Below are 19022 nucleotides of genomic sequence, written 5' to 3' on the forward strand. Positions count from 1 at the left end.
TGCCAGTTCGATTAGTTGTTGCTGTTGATCAACGAAAATGGCGCGATGATATGAACCTTAAATAAATTGTCACACATGACATCAAAAAGCAAAATTGTTCAGTACTCTGACAGTGAAACAGATGATGACGACATATATGATTGCAATGAAAAAGAGCTAGGCAAAATTCAGAGCAGAAAAAGGAAGATTGAATCGCATCAAGCCTCTAGTTGTAGTGATGAAGATCGTGAAAGCGGCAGCGAGGAAGGAGATTTCAAGTAGGCGGAAAATTTAAAACCAATCTTCGGGTTTGTCATAGCGTTAGTATGATGGACTTGAAACTTGCGCACCAAGCTAAAACATCAGTCATTCAGCTCCTAAGCAATAAACAAGGACTCCGTTGTTTAATCAACCTTCTGTACCTATTATCAGAAGGGGCATCCGACGACTTTTTTGCAAAACAATAGAACATTTTCCAAAATCTTTTGTTGTGGTTGCTAAATTTGTCCTTGACCCTTCCACTTTTCAACCCATCATTATTGTCGGAGCCCATCATTATTGTTATAAAGTCCCTACACAGCAAAAGACCAGTAAGGGCTCATTCTTGTTGTGGCAGTTATGGTAAAGTCTCTTCTGCACAGCCTGCAGAATATGACAATTTCCGACGAGGCCTCACGCGTGCAATGTCATCTCAGCTATGTTTTCCCTGTGCTAACCTCTCCTGTTATCCGTCAAATGACTTGCCAAGTGTCTTTTTGATAATGTAATTTTTCAGTTTTGGTACAAGACTACACAAACCTCCTGCGTGAATATGCCATATTCTGCAGACTAGACTGGTTATTCAGGAGCATTTCTGAAAATATGTGGGCACTCTTCGTGATAATTTTGGATAATCTATGTTCTTCATTTTAGGAAAAGCAACAAGGAAAAAAGGAAAATGCTGCTTCCCATCCCAAATGATGTTCTTTCAATGTTCAAAGGTAGTTTCTTGTCTAAGATTCCTATATTTTTAATTCGATATATGCTTACCAAACAGATTACCAGCTCATTTGATGCATGGGGTTCATTGCAGAGGAGGATTTTCAATTGTTAGTTTACATTTTGCCCTCTATTTTAAAGCCAACTGATCTTGAAAATAGATTATTTTTATCAGCCCAAGTTCTCAGAGGAGAAACAAAATTGTCTCAACTCTTCCAAGAACTTTTGATAGAATCATGTAATAATCCCATACATTGCACAGATCCTTGATGCAGTAGATTTTACATCAACAGTGAAGATAAATAAACACATATAAAAGAACCTAGATGTAACCAATATTGACATTGCCTATATATTTTTAGTAATACTGACACCTTCTTAGTTCTTCTTTTGATAATAATTATTGCCATTTAAGAATTTATGAAAAAAAATAATCAAAAATTACCCTTGAGAACAAAGATAAAGGTTTTGTGAAGATATATAAAAGCTAATTGAACCAAAGCCAATATAAAAAATTATGCCATAATTATGCTAGTGTATTGTATGATTCTGTGACCATTCCTTGTCGGTATTTCACTGAGCTATTATAAGAAGCAAAAAAGATATACATTTGCCCTTAATGATGACATATTGGAAGTAGTTTGTCAAATTTCTTTGTTTGGATAGATATTGCAAGCAGTGAGGAATCAGCTGATGATCACAAAGGGCGGATAAGATCATTTGCTCATGAAGAAGGCAACTGGGCATCATATGTTTTCATACCAGGTTACTATGTGCCCAACCATTAACTTCTTCTTAGTCATTTATTGTTTCTGCTGGCAATAATAACATTAAATTGTTATAGAAATAATAACATTAATTTGAATGATGAAGTGAGAGTTTGATGATGATGTAGCCAGTATTTAGGGGTTTAGGACATTTTTCATAGCCCCTTACATCTTGGTGTTTGCCTTTGTAGCTCCTGCCTTAAATAAATTTGTTTAGTTTATAGGATAGCTAGCTAGCTTTCAATAATTTTAGACTAAGAATGACAGGTGAATCATGTAGATAGAAAAGGAGGATTCTCCTCTAAAAGCAGAGTTGCTAAAAGTCCTAATTCATACCAAAGATGCAAGGTAAAAACGAAAAGCAGATTGTGAAATGATATAAGTGAATATTATTTTAAGATGGTTTATGATATATTTAATTTATTTGGGGATGATGATGGTGATACAAGTTGATAATTTTTATGTTAATCCTATTTGCTGAAATTATGAAGAAACAATGAAAGGTTATGATAATTCCTAATCTAATATTTAAATATTTTTTCTCCACAGCCAAGCTATCAAATAGTCAAAAGGCCCTTATCAAATCTTTGGTTGATAGGGCAAGAAAAACATTTTCAAAGTTTGAACAAATAGACAATAAGGCCATTCACATAACACTTTCAAAAACAGTATCTCTGAGACACTATTGGATAGAGCCATTGGTTGACCAGCTTAAAGATTTGCTGTCTAATGCACAAAGGTGAGTGTTTTGGTTGACAATCTTTTCTTTTCTCAGCCTGTTAATGTTATGAAGAGGCACAAGAGCAGGATTTATTTTGTATTTCGTCTGAATCTGATAAAACAATCTTGGGGGAGGGGTAATATTTGGCAAGCGTTTTTTTGTGGTGGGTTTTTGAAACTGCCTTTGTGTAGCCAAAAATTAGTCATAAGTGTGCCTTTTAGTGAAATGGGCATTCCCTGTTCATAACAGCGCGGTTTCTGACAGTTTATTAGTTTCATGGAAGGCGAGGGGTGGTTTAGTGACGATGGTATTCAGTGTTATAGAGATAAGTGAAGTGACTGCGATTAGACACTTTTCGGAGAGCGTAGTCTTGTCTCCCTTTTTAGAAAAAAGGAAAGCGTGAGTTAATTTCCAGGAAGTTAGAAATGTATAAAGGAAAACAAAAGAGTTGAAATAGATTGATAAATATTGAGGTATAAGGCTTGAAACGAATGTGATATACCATCAAGGTCTTTCGATAAGTTTCGATAAGCGTTTGGGCCTCTTGCACAAAGCGAATTGTTGAAGAGACATGAAAGAGTGGAAATTCCATATTCACCAATTCTACTATTTCGAAAATCAATTTAATTTGATCAGTTTGAGATCCAGAGAGTGCTAATTAATAAACCTAAGAAGCTTTTAGCTATGCTGCGAACATTTTCTAGGGAATCATTACGTCAAAAGTTACGGCATAAACTGTTTTAATACTTTTCATCAGGCCCACCGAGAGGGGGAAAATTGTCCCTGGGGGGAAAATTGTCCCTGGGCCCGTATGCAAAGAGAGGCCGGCTGGTAATAAACTTTCTTTATTTAAATATGACTCTTAATAATTTGGTAATTATAAATTATATCTGTCTTGGGTTAGTTTAGCAATGCTTTTTGGATGAAAATTTTTAATTGAATAAAGAAAACTCAATGCATTTGAAGTCCATATTATGCGCATTGTAGCTTTATTGGTTTGGGTAGGAAGGGGGTCCAAGTATTAGGCCTACCCCTAGGACCGGCGTGGCTCTCGGTGGCCCTGCTTTTCATTATTACACATATGGCACCAACGATAGAACTTTTCCGTATGTAATATAAATAATAATTTCTGTTCTATATGTCTGACAATATCATCAATAAACCATGTTTTACAAGTCCATTTGTTTGCAGTTTCAGATGTCATCTTGACCTTGTCGAGCTGTATACAAATGAAGAAAAAACAAGGTACCATCTTAACTATACGTTCAACAATTTTTTTTTAAAATGCTGGATCGAGGAAGGGATTGGTTATCTGCTTTTTGAGTTTGATATTCATGGGGAACAAGTGTTAGAAGCTCGTTTGAAGAAGCTATTAAAGGCACTAAAGTACGGATGCTACTCATTTGACATTGAAAATCAAAATGGCCGACTCACTTAAACTTGAAATCTTATCAATGGAGCCTGTTAAAATCTTATCAATGGAGCCTGTTAAAATCTTATCAATGGAGCCTGTTAAAATCTTATCAATGGAGCCTGTTAAAATCTTATCAATGAACTATTGAATTATCATTTGAGCAAAAGCGTAAAAATTAGTATTTATTTAGAAAACATCTTTAGTTTTATAGTAGCTGTCTGATGGTTATCTGACACCTCGTCGGATTTTTTGGACTTTTTCTTCCAAATGAGCGCTTTCAATGCTATGCCATTAGTTTCAAAATTTGTGTTCCCCAAAAGGCACGATGTCCATTTAGTCAACCGTTCACGTTCCCAATAGGCATTGCACCACATTAACGCGAATTAGTCCCGCGTTGCCGACTGGAAGACGTAACAATAGCCTACTGTATAATGCTACCAACGGGAACTTCTGTGAACATCGAGATTCATCGGGACATAGTACATTTAGGACAGTGTTGTCGTCTTTTTGGCATGTAAAATAGTCAGATACATCTGTCCATTTCAAAAGAGTCCAATGCTTCCTTTAATTTTCCTTGCAATTTCATTCGAGGCACCTGAATAGGTAGAGAGAGGGCATATGTAGGTCGTGCTTATTGCACATTGAGTTAAGAACGTTTGATAATGTCGAAAAAGTCAAGAAAAACTATGCACAGTTACAGATCCACAAAAACAGAGGAAAATGCCGCCTTTGATAGGCCATCTGTTCTTGAACAACATCTGTTCTTGCTTACCTCTCAGAGATCAGTGTGGAATTTAGATGCAATTTTGTTTGAATATTGTTAATTTGCAGGTCTTTTCTTGGACTGAGGATTATTCTTGGAGAGGAAAAGGTATAAACTGTATTTCTTCTGCTCTGTTTTAAATCCTTTTTGATCATTTTAAATCACTGTTGAAAGTGCAGTCACTTTCTCATATGATCGACCATCCATTACCTGATATACTCGAGCTTTTCTGCTGCCTTGATTGCAACTCATTTATTTAATCAATAAAGTGAAATGGTAATTAAAGATTTTGGTCTACTCAAAAATTTTGTCCAAAGCTTAAAGCGCTCACAGAAAAAGTTGACCAGGTCTTGGAGAAGTTTGGATTACCAAAATACTATGAGGTGAGTACACGAGGCAGCGATTTTATAGTACGCAATAATGATAAAATATTTATCGGTCCTCGGAAAACTTAAGAAAACAAGTTGGACCTTTGATGTCTTTCGATCTATCGCAGATAACACTTAGTTAGCAATTTACCAGACATCTTGTTATGAACAGATGAGATACACGATTAGAAACATTTTGAAACAGGGGAACATGTTGCTTTGAAGCGGGATATAAATCGATTATCAGGCCTATAACTATAGCTACTTTTGTTCTAAGGGTTCTTGCTACCCCCAAAAAATGAAAATCCTTTGTTTCAAACGAAGAATCCTTTTGTTCCTACTGTTCTCAAGATGCCCCTCCCCCCTAAATAATCCAACCCTTCCTACGGTACTAAGGGTAGTAATTCTAAATTGCTCCGTGCATGAATGATAGATTTTCGATCTTATTTGCGACTACTCTAGATAAGTAAAGCAAGTAAACCCTCTCCTACGTTCATGTTGCAAAGTAATAGTGCGAACTGTCCCACTTAAAAAATATTGAGTAAGTCCATAACTTTTACCTACTGACGTGATCCGTGTTTATATGTGCTATCATGTTTTTCTTATTTTGCGAGTGCTGGCCCTATTTCAATTGTAGCAGCTTAGGATACAATGACGTAAAGGCAATCTTTATAAATCCTGAGTACCGAAAGTTTTCAAGGAAGTCCACTTCAGTCTTTTCATCGGGCTTCACTGTTTGTTACTTAAGGCATTTTGTCTACATATTAGTCGAAAAATACCTTAGCAGGTAGAACACGGTGCTGAGCTGTGTGTTCAGAGGCCGAATATTTTATAACTTTACTTTACTTTACTTTACTTTACTTTACTTTACTTTACTTTACTTTACTTTACTTTACTTTACTTTACTTTACTTTACTTTACTTTACTTTACTTTACTTTACTTTACTTTACTTTACTTTACTTTACTTTACTTTACTTTACTTTACTTTACTTTACTTTACTTTACTTTACTTTACTTTACTTTACTTAACTTTACTTTACTTTACTTTACTTTACTTTACTTTACTTTACTTTACTTTACTTTACTTTACTTTACTTTACTTTTCTTTACTTTACTTTACTTTACTTTACTTTACTTTACTTTACTTTACTTTACTTTACTTTACTTTACTTTGCTTTACTTTACTTTACTTTACTTTACTTTACTTTACTTTACTTTACTTTAGACAGGGAAAGCCAATGATCTTTTGCTGTGAGCACTTGTTTAATATCTTGTCTGTAATATAGTTATTGATAATTTATCAAATTATTTTCCGTCAAATTGAGAATATCATGCTGCAAAAATTTCTATCGTTTGCAATTTAATTTGAAAACCTTATTATAACTTTTTTAAGTCAGTTTGAGGCCTGGATGGGGCCCTCTCAGCTTCTGTCCTAGGCTGATCTGCCCACCGCCCCCTCTTAGTGGGCCTTTAGTTTTCCCTATTATTTTGTGTAATGTTCTTTGTTTTTAGAACCCTTCATTTCATATAAGTTTTGCATGGCATCTTGGTGACGTAACGAGCACCGTACCTCCAACATTTACAGAAGATTTGCAGGTACAACTTTACTTAGTTGATTACGTAAGGTCAAGCTGTTCTACATTTGGATCACACCAAAGAAGGACGTGATAAGAATGAAAATAAGGGAAATGGATTTAAAGTAAAAATTTTCATCGTTTGATTCAGCACTTTTGCTCCTGAAATCCTCCCCTCCCCGGTAGATTTTGTCCCAAATATTCTTCTTACTTTCTTTGTTCACTTTTTATTTTTATTAAAAGTCTCTTTTCCCCTTTTGTTGAATTGCAAATTATAATGTAAACTAAGCACAATCTCACCGTCTTGAAGTTAGACAATATATTCCACGTTTTACTTTGATTGATTAAGACAAACCATTAATGTGGAATATTTAATTTTGAGGGTAAGTAATGACAAATTTAATACCTGTATTAAAGATTTTCTCATTTTCATGGCTTGGTATTCAATTGTTCCTCGAGTACTCATGCAACCTAAATTTTCAAAATACAGCATTGGTCAAGTAGCGATCCATGGTAATTTTGGTCATGCTACTCAATCACTTTCGTTTTATGATATGAAAAATATCCAACAAGATATCCCCTCAAGGAACTCTAAAAATACTTGATAGGCAACAGAAATATGGGTTTGACCTTTGAGAAACACGTCGAGGTGTCGTATAGCTTTAGAGTTTATCACACTTTCGCTGTCAAAAAGTAGCAAGCAGACGATGTTGACTCTTACAGCCTTATATGCAATGTACCATTACTTCAGAAAATATCTTGATTCTCTTGTCCTCTTTTCAGAACCTGGTGGATGCATTTGATGCTGAATGGAGTGAAGATGAAAACTATATGAATTTTAGAACATTGAATGTCGACAACATTTGTTTAAAAACTGGCAATAAAGTTTACTACATTAAAAGATAGCGTATTTGAACTGTAAATCAGAGACGAGATCTTTTCATTAGGACAGAATTGATGCTAAACACTACTCCAGCAGAGCAACCAAGGCCCTGTTCTCACTACAAAATGACTTCTGCTCACATTGTTGTTTTTAATTTTTGTTTCATGTTTCCATTTCGCTCCATGTTTTCAACTCTTGGAACCGTCATAGCTAGAACCATTGCTTACAAGGCATAGATGATTATTCTTGGCAGGCCCTTTAGATTCTTAAACAGTTTTTGTTTAAGAATCTAAGCAAGTTTTTGTAATGTTTCATCCACTGAATTGATTTTAGCTTTGGTCTCAAATCAAAAGATTTATTTTAAAATACCTTTCTTTTTATGATTTTTTACTAATTAACTTTTTAACTAGTTTTTACTAATAAAGAGCCAATTGCCTTCTTTCAGAATAACACATGGTATTTAGTTTGACCTATGAAATATTTATGCAGTATCTTAGACTGTGATATTGTCCTTGTAGTAATGCCATTTTAAAATCAAACACAAACTTATCTGAAATGAGAAACCATTTTATCTTTCAAAATCTATTTTGCAAAATGTTTTTATGAATTTCATAACAGCTCAACATAAAATTATAGCTGCTTCAGATTTCAGCATCTATTGTTCCAGTTACGCTGCTTTCAGGTTAACCCCACCCCTCCTAAAAAGATCCCTGTCACATCAAAATCAGGTGGGAAAGCAACAGCATGTACAAAAATACCATACTATGTACCAAAAAGAGGATCACAATGAAAAAAAAAACGATTTAGTCTTCAGTAAGAATTTACAAAGTCTCCAGTAAGAATTGTTTATGAGGTAATTACAAAAATGAATTATATAAAATTACATATTTCCATTCATCTTTTAATATAACTTAAAGAATAAATAAGATAGCATAAAATTAACCAACTAAAATATGCTGAAAAGACAAATTGTCATTGGAAATCATAGTTGCTATACTGAAATCATTGATATTCAAAAACTCAATAAGATTCAAACTGCAATACTGTAATGCCTCGAACAAGCACCCCCCTCAAATAAGAGCCCCCCTCGAATAAGCACCCACCCTAGAGGTGAAGTTATTGAATAAGCACCCCCATCAAATAAGCACCCACCCCTCAAATAAGCACCGACCCCTCAAATAAGCGCCCATCCTTCAACCTTCAGAGACGGTGCTTATTTGAATTTTCAAAAAAAAAAAAATTGGAAGGCATTTCAACCAGCAACATTACTGAACAACACAATTTGCACCCAAATTAATTTTTAAATAAGCGTCCTCCTCGATTAGGCACCTCCCTTGAATAAGCACCCACCCTGGAGCCTCAAAAATTAAATAAGTGCCCGAGCGCTTATTTGAGGCATTACGGTATTTGAAGAAAGAGCCAGGATTACTGGACAGTAATGAATTATGTGTACAATGTTTGAAAAATATGGTTTACATCATATTCAATATTGTAATTTTTCATACAGTCTGGTATTCTTGACTAAACTGTAGTTTTTATCATCAGCCACTGTGGCTCGTATTATCAGCATTTGTGGTTTCTATCATTTTATCTTGTTGTTTTGATGCAATGATGCGCATACATTACTAAGTGTACACATGGAATAATGGTGCCAAACTAATGCCATGTTGTAGCATGCTAAAACAGACAAGGATTTCTGAGTAAATGGTTCAACTCAGCGGCTGACTGCATCTGTTCTTCACAGAGTCAACCCTGGAAATAACTCTTCACATCAGATATCGGCTGTTTTAGAACTTGATACATGAATCATTCAAAGATTCCCAAACCCTCTTCATCCTCCTTTGCTTGTGATCATGTATACCACAGAATCAACAAAGAATAAAATCATTGCCAAGAATCCACACATCTAGAATGAATTACAGGGATACTTAAAAAATGACAAAATCAATTTTTTTAACTTTAGAAAATAAAATTTTCATATCTTAGCTTTTCAAGGCTTAAAAACAGAAATAAATAATTTCTTCAGAAACCTGAACAAAATTGTGTCCTGAGAAATTGATAGCAACGTAACAGAATCTTGCCAACATAAAACTCTAGCTTCAATTTCTAATGATTGCCACAAATTTAACAAAATGGGTGCATTTATTATTTCTATTGTCACTTTGATAGTATCACAGTGAATAACAAAGTTTATATGAGACAACTGCAACTCCATATCACCACAACTGTGCCAAACAATAAATTGATTTTAAAATTTTTTGTGAAAGGTAACATGCAAAGTCATCAACAGGCTGGCATTGTCAATGGGCTGGATTGTTTCCAAAGCCATACGTGAGAAAAATTTTTTCTTCTCTGTCATACTCATCTAAATCAAAACAAATATCTGGAAGATATTAATGAGCAATTTTGACAATACTGTCTCAAGATTTTGTCGTTTTACAATATGACTGTTGATGCGAAGAGTTTAAAAATTGTCTGAAAGTCCTGGAAACTTTGAGACAAAAAACTTACCAGTGAAAACCTGTGCAAATGACATTCTTTTTTGCTAAATCTTATAAATGTGCATATTTTCTTTCTGTTTATGTCAGCAAGCAGGGCTGATGTTGCAAGAAGTGAAATTCCAAGAATGAAGCAGGTGAATGCAACCTAGAAGAAAAAGAATGCTGAAGATTTCCTCACAATATATCAATAATTCAAACCATAGAAAGGCCTGTAAATTTTGGTCCATGCAGGGGACACCTTCATTCAATCCGCCCTTGCATTATTTAAGAATCTGCCATAGATTCCACACATAATATTGTTTATCTTGTCATATTCCCGGCAAAACTTCCCCTGTTTGAATTTCTGATTTTGCAAGAAAAATCAAAGAATACAAGATGACTTCAAAAGCCTTTGCTACCAATTCTATACACGATTTTTCATGACACATTCGTTATCTGCAAATTTGAATATCATTGTGCCAGTATTCCCCATGCAGAAAAATTACTTTACAGTCTGGCGTGTATATAACTAATTGTGGTAAAATGCAAAGTATTAATACTAACAAAATATAGATAAAAACTTTAGAATTTGTTGGTAGCTTGAGAAAATTTCTAAAAATCTGTAGGAATATGAGGGAAACTTACATATTTGTTCATAGCACGTGGACCAGTGTATTTAAGAATGCTGATGAAATGGAACCAAAATACAATGACTGTGAACACAAAACTGGCAACCATAAAAACCATAAAGAAGCCTACAACATCTTTCTTTTGCTTTCCAGCCTCTAGTCTCTGTAAATATGCTGTCGATATCAGGCCAATAAGACAAATAATCTGGAAAGGAAAACACAAGTAGGAAAATTCTTAAAGATATAAGGAATACCAAAACATATTTTGCGTCATGAAGTTATTATGTAATGTTTCCTACTGAAGTGTCAGACAAAAATTGATTTAAATGTTCAATTATTCGAATCAACCAAAAATTATGCATGGTTAAATGCGATTTTGTCTGAAAGATTTCACAGTTTATATTGTAGGTGAAAATGTGAATGTATAACTCAAAAACTTCTACCATTATTACTTTATAGCAGATCGGGAGCAAAAATAAACAATAATGGTGACTTACAAACTCTGCCAACTTTAAAACAGCAAATTTTGAAGTCGCAAAATCCTTGTTAAACACAAATGGTTTATCGTTAGCGGGATGCAATGAAGTTTTTAGAGGTGATCTACTCGGCAGATTATATCTTGGAGGGCGAGTAACCGGCAGTTCTGTTTGAACTTTGATTCTCTCGCTATATGGCGGTGGTGGCTCATCATCACAGTAATCAGGTAGTTCAAGGTTGATATTCCGATCTTGGCTTGAGTATTCTGGCAAGACTGTCTGCACAGAAAACATTTGCAATGTCGAGAAGTTGTTGTTCGTACTGCGACTTTCCTCACTGTGCTCCATCTTTGTTTTGAATTTTCATGGTAGATTGTCGTTGTTGTTGTTTGTTATGTAACAGCGAGAGCGAAGTATCCCATGCTACTATAGTCTCTCTAATAGACGCCCTCCGTGTATTAATTTCAGAAGAATTTTCCCCCTTCTATTAAATTTTACAAATCTGTCAGGACCAGAACACGCAGAAAATTGAATGAAAAAGCGATGTGATTTACAAAAAAGAGTAGGCTCCTGTATGTGAGAACAAAACGTCTAAATTGAGAGGAATCATCCTAAGACATTGCCTTTTAATTGAAAGACTTACCAACATCCACTCCTTCTATTAGCTCCCCTTTGCTGTTGAAATTTACTGACATTTTATTGAAAATTGGCCAACCTGAACATCCCCTTCTATTAGCAACCCCCTTCTATTGAAAACTGGCCGACATGAACACCCCCTTCTATTAGCAACCCCCTTCTATTGAAATCTGGCCGACATGAACACCCCCTTCTATTAGCAACCCACTTCTATTGAAAACTGGCCGACATGAACACCCCCTTCTATTAGCACCCCCTTCTATTGAAAACTGGTTGACATGAACACCCCCTTCTATTACCTCCCCCCTTCTGTTAGAGACACTAGAGTATACTTCCAATTATAGAAACTTTTGTTAAGTCCAACGAGGAAAAGAGTTATCAATCATTTGTAATAAATGGACATGCGATGTTAAAAATGGCAAAAATATTCAATTAGAAAAGTTATACAACAGCTTTCTCATCTAATGCCAACTATTTGCCCATAAAGGCTATTGGACTCGATGACGGCTAACGATTTTAGTTCTAACGCAAATAAAGGGTTCATGCTCTCAAGCAGACAGCCCAAACTTTTAGTTTAGCAATCTGTCAATATCATGCAAGGCTGTAGAATGTGATTTATAGGGTTTATATAAATAAAGTTCAAGTCTGCATATCTTTAAGGAATTCGAAACCTCTAGAAGGAACTCGAAACCTCTATAAGGATTTCGAAAGCTGTATAAATATTTCGAAACTGCAAACAACTTTTGGGAAATAAAGAGAGTTTTAGCAAATGGTTCAGGTAGTTTGATTGGCACAGACTTGCATTATTGAATTTCGCATCGTGCTGCCAAAAAAGCAAACGTGTGTTTCTTCCAACTTCAAATCTGGTGTAAAAAGAACTCTCAAACAACGAAAGGAAAAGCGAATTATATAAAGGAACTTACAGTATCCTAACATTGAAACAGCGAGCCACTTACTTTCGATCATAATGGCCTAGCTCTTTGCGAGGCTTCTGCGTCCTACCAAGTAGGTTCTGTTTAAAGTAAAACGACGGAATCTCTTGGGATTTCTAAAGCTTTAATCATGTTCACGAGAAAATTTTCAATTGATCACTAGCCCGTTGGAATCACAGAGCACGGAGCGAGTCTTTCTTCTTTCAACAAGTTATGAAAACATTGCCATTTAGAACTATTTAAGTTCAAGATATAATGGACTTGAGTACTGATACACCAGTGCAACCAACACAAAAAACACAAAATATTACTTTCTGCGGTATATTTTGCAGAACTATATTAGAAGATGGACACAATCTGCAAATATAAAGTAACAACAAAAAATGGCTGGCCTTACTGGACAAACATGTCCCGCGTCTGTATGCAGGGCTAATATGAACTGGGTTTTAATGCGATGGCCTGTTAAACATGAAGCATTTTTGCTTTTTTCAAAGACATTTTCAAGTTCTGTACCGCCAAAAAACTGTTCACATGAGTCATTTTGTTAGATATTATTTAACGTACAGAAAATATTGAGTCTGGAAGAAACGATGTTAGGTGACCATTTAGTTTTGATGTGTTTTACTGACTGAACTTCACAATATGTGTACCGTATCTCCTCTAATGACGCCGCCCTCTTATAAACGCCGCCTTCTATTGAGCGCTGCACCTTCAGCAATCCATTTATAAAAAACGCCGCCCTCTGATAAACACCGCCCTCTTTTAAACGCCGCATCTTGAAAAGCTATGTTCATTAGCAAACACACCAAACAGCCAAACAAGAAGTAACGAAAAGAGACGAGGACTCTGACAGAGACAGACTATGAATGCAAAGACAATCTAAGGTGTTAATGATAGCGATACCATGAAAGACATTATTACAACGTCGACAAGGGACACTTTAACCAGATAAAATTCAAACAAAGAGACTTAGAGCCCTTACCCCTTCCCCCAGCCTTCCGGATTCATTCTAGTTCTTCTGGTGACCAACGAATGTTTAAACCACTGAGGAGGGAACAAAGTTTTAGGGAATTTCATTGCGTAAGATTGCCGCAATAAAGATTTGAAAAGAAATTAATGAACTTTTAGATCAGAAAAATAGAATTTTTGAATGTAACATAGTGCAATCCGGCGTCCAACCAAAACAGTAACACGGCAAGGTAACCAAATGCCTACAAAATAATAAAGAATTTTGTTGAATTTCAAAGACTTCGTAAGCATTTTTTTGAAGTAATTTAAAATAGGCCTTATCAGCTACCAAATTTTTAGCTAACTTAGATTGAAACTCAAGATAGCTTCAAATACAATGGCAACTATCAAAATATACCAAAAGTAACCGATTATTTATCACCAACAAATGCAGGTCGAGCACATGCATCAGAAGAATTTAAATTTGTCATGTCACAATCAATTACTGAAAATTTTACTTCCAAAAGCAGTAGGGTGATAAAAAGGTCACTAAATATGCTAATGCAACCTTATTAGTGACTTTTTGCTGTGCAATAAAATTCCATTAACAATTATACGCCATTGATAAAGATACCCCATTGACAAAAATGGACCATTGACCATTGAAATTGACAATAATAAAACCTTGAGAAAATACTATACGATTGACAATAATTGCCAAACATTGAAAATATTGAAAATACAACATTGTCAATAGTATACCATACACAACAATACACCATTGACAATAATTAAACCATACAAATATCATACGATAAACAACAATACACATAATCGACAATAAAATACAATTCTAGTTAAACCTCTGATACGTCAACGAGTCGTCATGACAACAAGATTTACTTACAACAGAAGCCTTGAATATCACACAGACTGTTGTTGTTGCTTCACACAGTCCTGTGAATGGAGCATCGGTTAACAACGCTGAACTGATCAAAATCAAGAAACCGAGGCTGACGTGTGTTATGATCATCTAGAAAAGACAAGTCTTTATTCAAGAGAGCTTGGAGCAAGTATAGAATAAAAACTTCAGAAACGTACGATAAAATAATTGACCATTGCAGTATTGGTGGCTGATAGCAAGCATAAAATTACGTTTTCAAAGAGACAGATTTCAATTATTTTTCAAAATGGAGATCTTTTTATCAAATGTGAAGAAACCTAACAACATTGCACGAGGATCTGCATAAACAAAGTTTTCTTTGAGTGCTACATTGGTGCCCTGCGTGAGAACCAATCGATGAATGAATGGTATTAGCATAAACATTAATAACTCTCGCTTACTGGTTTTTTGTATTACTACTGCTGAGAACGAAAGCCTTTTAGTGTAAATGCTATGAAAGAGTCGTGAATCAAAAATACTGTCACAGCTTCAGTTGGTGGCAAAGTTTTTCATCCTACCTTAATGAATTGCGATGGCGTTGAGATTTCTTTCATATACCCAACCAAACTTGTCCAAAAGAGAAGGAAAACAAGGACCCAGCTGATAAGGTGCAAGAGCATAAAAAATCCGGATCGATCTCCTGTGAGAATGCCTATGCCAAACTTTTCTCGAAATGCTAAACATGTGGAGAATGCTGCCGTGCATGCTACCTGTGAAAGGATAAAATCTTTTCAACAGATTTAATAACAAATTGATAAACAAAAGCACTTAACTACTGTTTCATTTTTAGCTAAATTCATGCCTTCGGTACAGCTTTGTTAATTTATATTCCCAAGGGTATCGACGTTTTCATTTGGGGGACTTCTGGCCCCGTGGGGGCCTTCAATAGAAGTGCGGTCATTGTTTCTGCCCTGAGGTACGAGAAAGATAAAATTTACAGCACACAACATATAAAAGCAAGAGAACCAGGCATAAGTCTTAGAGACTCAACAGGCTCTTCGAAGAAGTAGGCAAGAATTTTAACCAACAGTCGCACAACAAAGCAGGGCCGAGTCTTCACACAAATTTGCAGTATGCATCTAAAATCTGGCTTAGCAATAGTGTTCATATTTTTCTTTTTAATCCTTATTAGCTGGAAGCTCGTGAAAAATTTGGGGAGTTCAGCATGTAATAACAGGAAAGGAGGCATATACCCATAAACTTTGAGTTTTGTTTTGAATTGTTATAGGTGGACCTGAGACTGGTCACATTGACAAAACCCCTAACATATTTCAGGAGAAACATCTTCGATGCAAAAATGTGATAGAATTGATAGCTGGTTCCTATTTGATTCAATATATCGCTAAATAATCGACTGCGAATCTGAGTTTAGAAGTAGAATAGACTAGCTTCAATTGAGGATGGAATGCTGAGATACTCACAAGTTCCAAGCCTTTGAGGACTGCAAATTTTGAATACAGATATTGCTTTTCGAATTTGACTATCTGCAGCTTAGCTCTTTGTCTCTCTCTTATAACTGTGGCTGATACCTGTTCGGAAAAAGTAGCGCGAAAATGCGAATGACGTAATGGTATAGTATGGCTAAATTCACTTCTGTTGGGGCTTCTGTTGGGACTTCTGTTGGGTTGAGGTCGGCGTGGAATGTTAAGCGCAACAGATGGTTCAGGTGACTCGTAGGGTGGTGGTGGATCATTTATAGCGACTGTGTCAACCCAGGCTTCCATCCGAGGCCTCACAAACAGTGCATCGCTAGGGTACGGAGGAGCTGAGGGACGAGCTAAATACATTCTCCCGTTCTAATGTCTGCACGTCAAAAACGTTCAAAAAGACCTCAGTATAGAAGCGAAATCTTCATGGCTTCAAATAATCAGCTGCTGTAACTTCTGTTATAGTACGACAAGCTTTTGAACCTGTGCAATAAAGATCTTCAATCACAAAAAATGCCGTGGAATGTTCTTTATATGACTGAACAGGCAATAATACCAAGAACGAGATTTCAAATTACCAGTAACACCAATAGCATACCTGTTCATGTGAATTGGCTGTCAACAAATGGTGAATGTTGGTTGTTATCAAACGATTTAGGAGCATTGGAGCACCAGCAATCTCTGGAATGATGCCTTGTATTGCTTATATGTAATCAATGCTGAATTGAAACGCACTTTTGAGGTACATTAGTTTATCAACACAAATCTGAAACTTCCAATCAGCGCCATTATAGGCTTGGCTTTCACATCTCCGTATTCCCTACATATTGACGCTTTTGAAAAATAAAAGGATCTCCTTCTTTGAGCACTTCTGAAGTCAGAGAAACTGAATGACGAAAAAGGAGTTAGAATGGTGTTTCCTCTTTCCTGAACGGATGAGAAATGTTCGAATTGCACGGGTTTCCAAATTTTCATATGTCGATGGGTGATTGAAAGAGGCATTCATTTGCAGTAGAACGTCTGATCTTTTTACATGTCATCCCGTATTTTGCATTGATTCCAAAATGTACATTTTGACTATTTTAGATACCTCGAACTAAAGAAACAATTTATACAAAAAGTACATCGACTTCCAAATAAAAAGAGCCACTTTGTGTGACGGAAAAGGACGTATTACATCAAAAGACTCCAAGGCTAAAATGACTTATTGATGATAAAAACAAAGAGTTTAATATAGTTCAACAACAGCACTTAGCGATCTAGTATCACTTTTAGTTTATTCAACAAGAGGGTTATATCTCGACTCTCTTATCATATGCCAATCAAACTTAGTAAAATTAGCACGACCAAAGTAGCTATTTAAGATTTAGGTAGGCAGCCTTTCCACTAGCCCGAGTTAAAATGTATCCGTTTTTAAAGTGAGTCCATGGATAGAGCAGTCTCAATCAGTGATAGAGCAAGAAGGCTCAAGTACACACGAATGAAAGATGGTGCTCAAGAGAGATGTAAAAGACTAAAAATTTCCAAAACAAAACATTACTGTTACAATGTTTTAAATACTATCAAGTTATTCATCACTCTTATCCTTATCCTCAGACATATTAATACCTGTTCTTCGTCAACCTCCTCTAATAGTTTCGAAACATCCTCTGGGTTTTGCTAAAAAATTAATTCGACAGAAAGCCCTAGATTCTAAATATTGAAAAACACTTTCAAATAGCAACCAACAATCATAGATGTATTCAAAGAACAGATCTATCTGTATCTTATTGTCTATGACATTTAATGAAGAAAACAAATTTGTAGCAATTAGCCCGAAAGTTTGTCTTAAACCCCGATATCTCCGAAAATCCCCCTTAAACCGTTGATCAACACCCAAATTCGGAATCTACACCAAAAACTGATCCAAAATAAATTGATTTCATAAATTCTCCGCTTGGGTGGTGGTACTCCCCTTCCACCCTCTGGTCCTTCAAGTTAAACAGTTAAACTTTGAAACCAACAACCAAACGAAGAGAATCTGACAATTATTTTTCTTTGTTTTGGGGAAAACGAACTCCATCGAGTATATAACCCCGAACATTTGGGTTTACGGTATACACTAGTGAGAAATCCAGTGCCAGATTTTTCAACCAAAACATCTAGAAATGGCAAGGAGTTATTTTCTACATAAGCACGAAAAAACCGCTACTGTGTAGACAAAAGGAGTTCGTTTTCACCTTAGGACTCCACTGGTAACATTCTAATAGGCAAGCGGCACTGATTGGTCAATCTTTGCAGTCATGTGCTCGTGTTTCTGATTGGCCTATTTCGATCCACAACTGGGTATATATATTTCTTAGCGTAGAGTTTTCAATCTATGTTCTGACGTTTTAAACTTTAAAGAGTCTCGGACGAAAAGCTTTAGTTTACTAAATGTTTGCTTTTTTCAAAATTATAATATTTCCATCACATTTTGATTATATTTCTCGGGTCATCATATTTCAATCATAGAAATCCGTAGTGTGAACACTCTCAAATTTCTTGGATTGGTGATTAAAATAGGTTGATCATATTTCCATTATATAATTTTTTTCTGACTTTGGGTCAGGTTAACTGCACTGCCATCCAATATCTTCAAAGATGACGACATTTCTGACCTATCCTAGAAATACACGAGTCTCCTTCTCTGGGAAGGCAAGAATGCCACAATTCATGCGCACCGCAAAGGTGTCACAACTCATCCGCAAAAATCTTCTATAGTCGCCTCTGTTAGCAAGTTGAAACTCTTTTACTAAATTTTGATATAAAGCCCGTTCTTCTCTTTTCTGTAGCCATGGCTTTACCCATTCTTTGCGTTTTCGTCTTCAAGTTGTTTTTCTGAGATGCTGTAATCTAATGGCACCGCAGAGAACTATTGCTGTAGCAGCGATCTTCTCAAAGGCATTTGTAACGACACCGCTCTCACTATCACTATCAGTTCCACTTTCGTGGTTTGTTTCAGCGAAACTTTAAATTTTTTAGAGTGTTTATACACCGGATTTCTTTGATGGAAATACGATGGCCTAAGAAACATGAACAAGTATGATGGAAATATGATAGTGTAAACTGGCCTTTTACATTC

General features: G+C 35.6%; 3 protein-coding genes across 4 annotated transcripts; 1 reads left to right on the plus strand and 2 right to left on the minus strand.

Annotated features, from left to right (window-relative positions):
• On the plus strand, window positions 1–8101 carry LOC135690856 (U6 snRNA phosphodiesterase 1). Of its 2 annotated transcripts, none has more exons than XM_065208535.2 (9): window positions 1–257; window positions 892–959; window positions 1624–1722; window positions 2274–2463; window positions 3637–3690; window positions 4691–4730; window positions 4940–5005; window positions 6504–6587; window positions 7349–8101. In XM_065208535.2, the coding sequence occupies exons 1-9, from the start codon at window positions 76–78 to the stop codon at window positions 7469–7471; spliced, it is 906 nt and encodes a 301-aa protein (XP_065064607.2). In that variant the 5' UTR covers window positions 1–75; the 3' UTR covers window positions 7472–8101. The 2 variants fall into 2 exon arrangements, with proteins under 2 accessions (XP_065064607.2, XP_065064608.2); XM_065208536.2 differs by having other exon boundaries at window positions 160–287.
• A 149-nt stretch (window positions 8102–8250) lies between these two features.
• Window positions 8251–11713, minus strand: LOC148960417 (uncharacterized). Its single transcript, XM_065208537.2, has 4 exons — window positions 11055–11713; window positions 10574–10762; window positions 9960–10094; window positions 8251–9354 (listed from the first exon to the last, which is right to left on the minus strand). Exons 1-4 carry the CDS (start codon window positions 11379–11381, stop codon window positions 9280–9282), a joined length of 726 nt encoding a protein of 241 aa, XP_065064609.2. The 5' UTR covers window positions 11382–11713; the 3' UTR covers window positions 8251–9279.
• Window positions 11714–13483: 1770 nt separating this feature from the next.
• Window positions 13484–17289, minus strand: LOC135690857 (uncharacterized). Its single transcript, XM_089114287.1, has 5 exons — window positions 16518–17289; window positions 15914–16402; window positions 15011–15202; window positions 14457–14582; window positions 13484–13812 (listed from the first exon to the last, which is right to left on the minus strand). The coding sequence occupies exons 2-5, from the start codon at window positions 16277–16279 to the stop codon at window positions 13726–13728; spliced, it is 771 nt and encodes a 256-aa protein (XP_088970413.1). The 5' UTR covers window positions 16280–16402; window positions 16518–17289; the 3' UTR covers window positions 13484–13725.
• Window positions 17290–19022: the final 1733 nt, after the last annotated feature.

This window comes from Rhopilema esculentum, chromosome 4, assembly GCF_057945365.1.
Source record: "Rhopilema esculentum isolate cy_ngs chromosome 4, ASM5794536v1, whole genome shotgun sequence".
Taxonomy (NCBI): Eukaryota; Metazoa; Cnidaria; class Scyphozoa; order Rhizostomeae; family Rhizostomatidae; genus Rhopilema; species Rhopilema esculentum.

Coding starts and splice junctions, on each gene's coding strand:
- LOC135690856 (XM_065208535.2), top strand. CDS start 76: ATGACATCAAAAAGCAAAATTGTTCAGTACTCTGACAGTGAAACAGAT. Junction 1,723..2,273: donor ATCATATGTTTTCATACCAG/GTTACTATGTGC, acceptor TTTTCTCCACAG/CCAAGCTATCAAATAGTCAA. Junction 6,588..7,348: donor CATTTACAGAAGATTTGCAG/GTACAACTTTAC, acceptor TCCTCTTTTCAG/AACCTGGTGGATGCATTTGA.
- LOC148960417 (XM_065208537.2), bottom strand. CDS start 11,381: ATGGAGCACAGTGAGGAAAGTCGCAGTACGAACAACAACTTCTCGACA. Junction 10,763..11,054: donor TTTTAAAGTTGGCAGAGTTT/GTAAGTCACCAT, acceptor TTTCCTTTCCAG/ATTATTTGTCTTATTGGCCT. Junction 9,355..9,959: donor ATTTGCACAGGTTTTCACTG/GTAAGTTTTTTG, acceptor AATTCATTCTAG/ATGTGTGGATTCTTGGCAAT.
- LOC135690857 (XM_089114287.1), bottom strand. CDS start 16,279: ATGTATTTAGCTCGTCCCTCAGCTCCTCCGTACCCTAGCGATGCACTG. Junction 15,203..15,913: donor TCCTCAAAGGCTTGGAACTT/GTGAGTATCTCA, acceptor ATCCTTTCACAG/GTAGCATGCACGGCAGCATT. Junction 14,583..15,010: donor CGCCATCGCAATTCATTAAG/GTAGGATGAAAA, acceptor TGTCTTTTCTAG/ATGATCATAACACACGTCAG.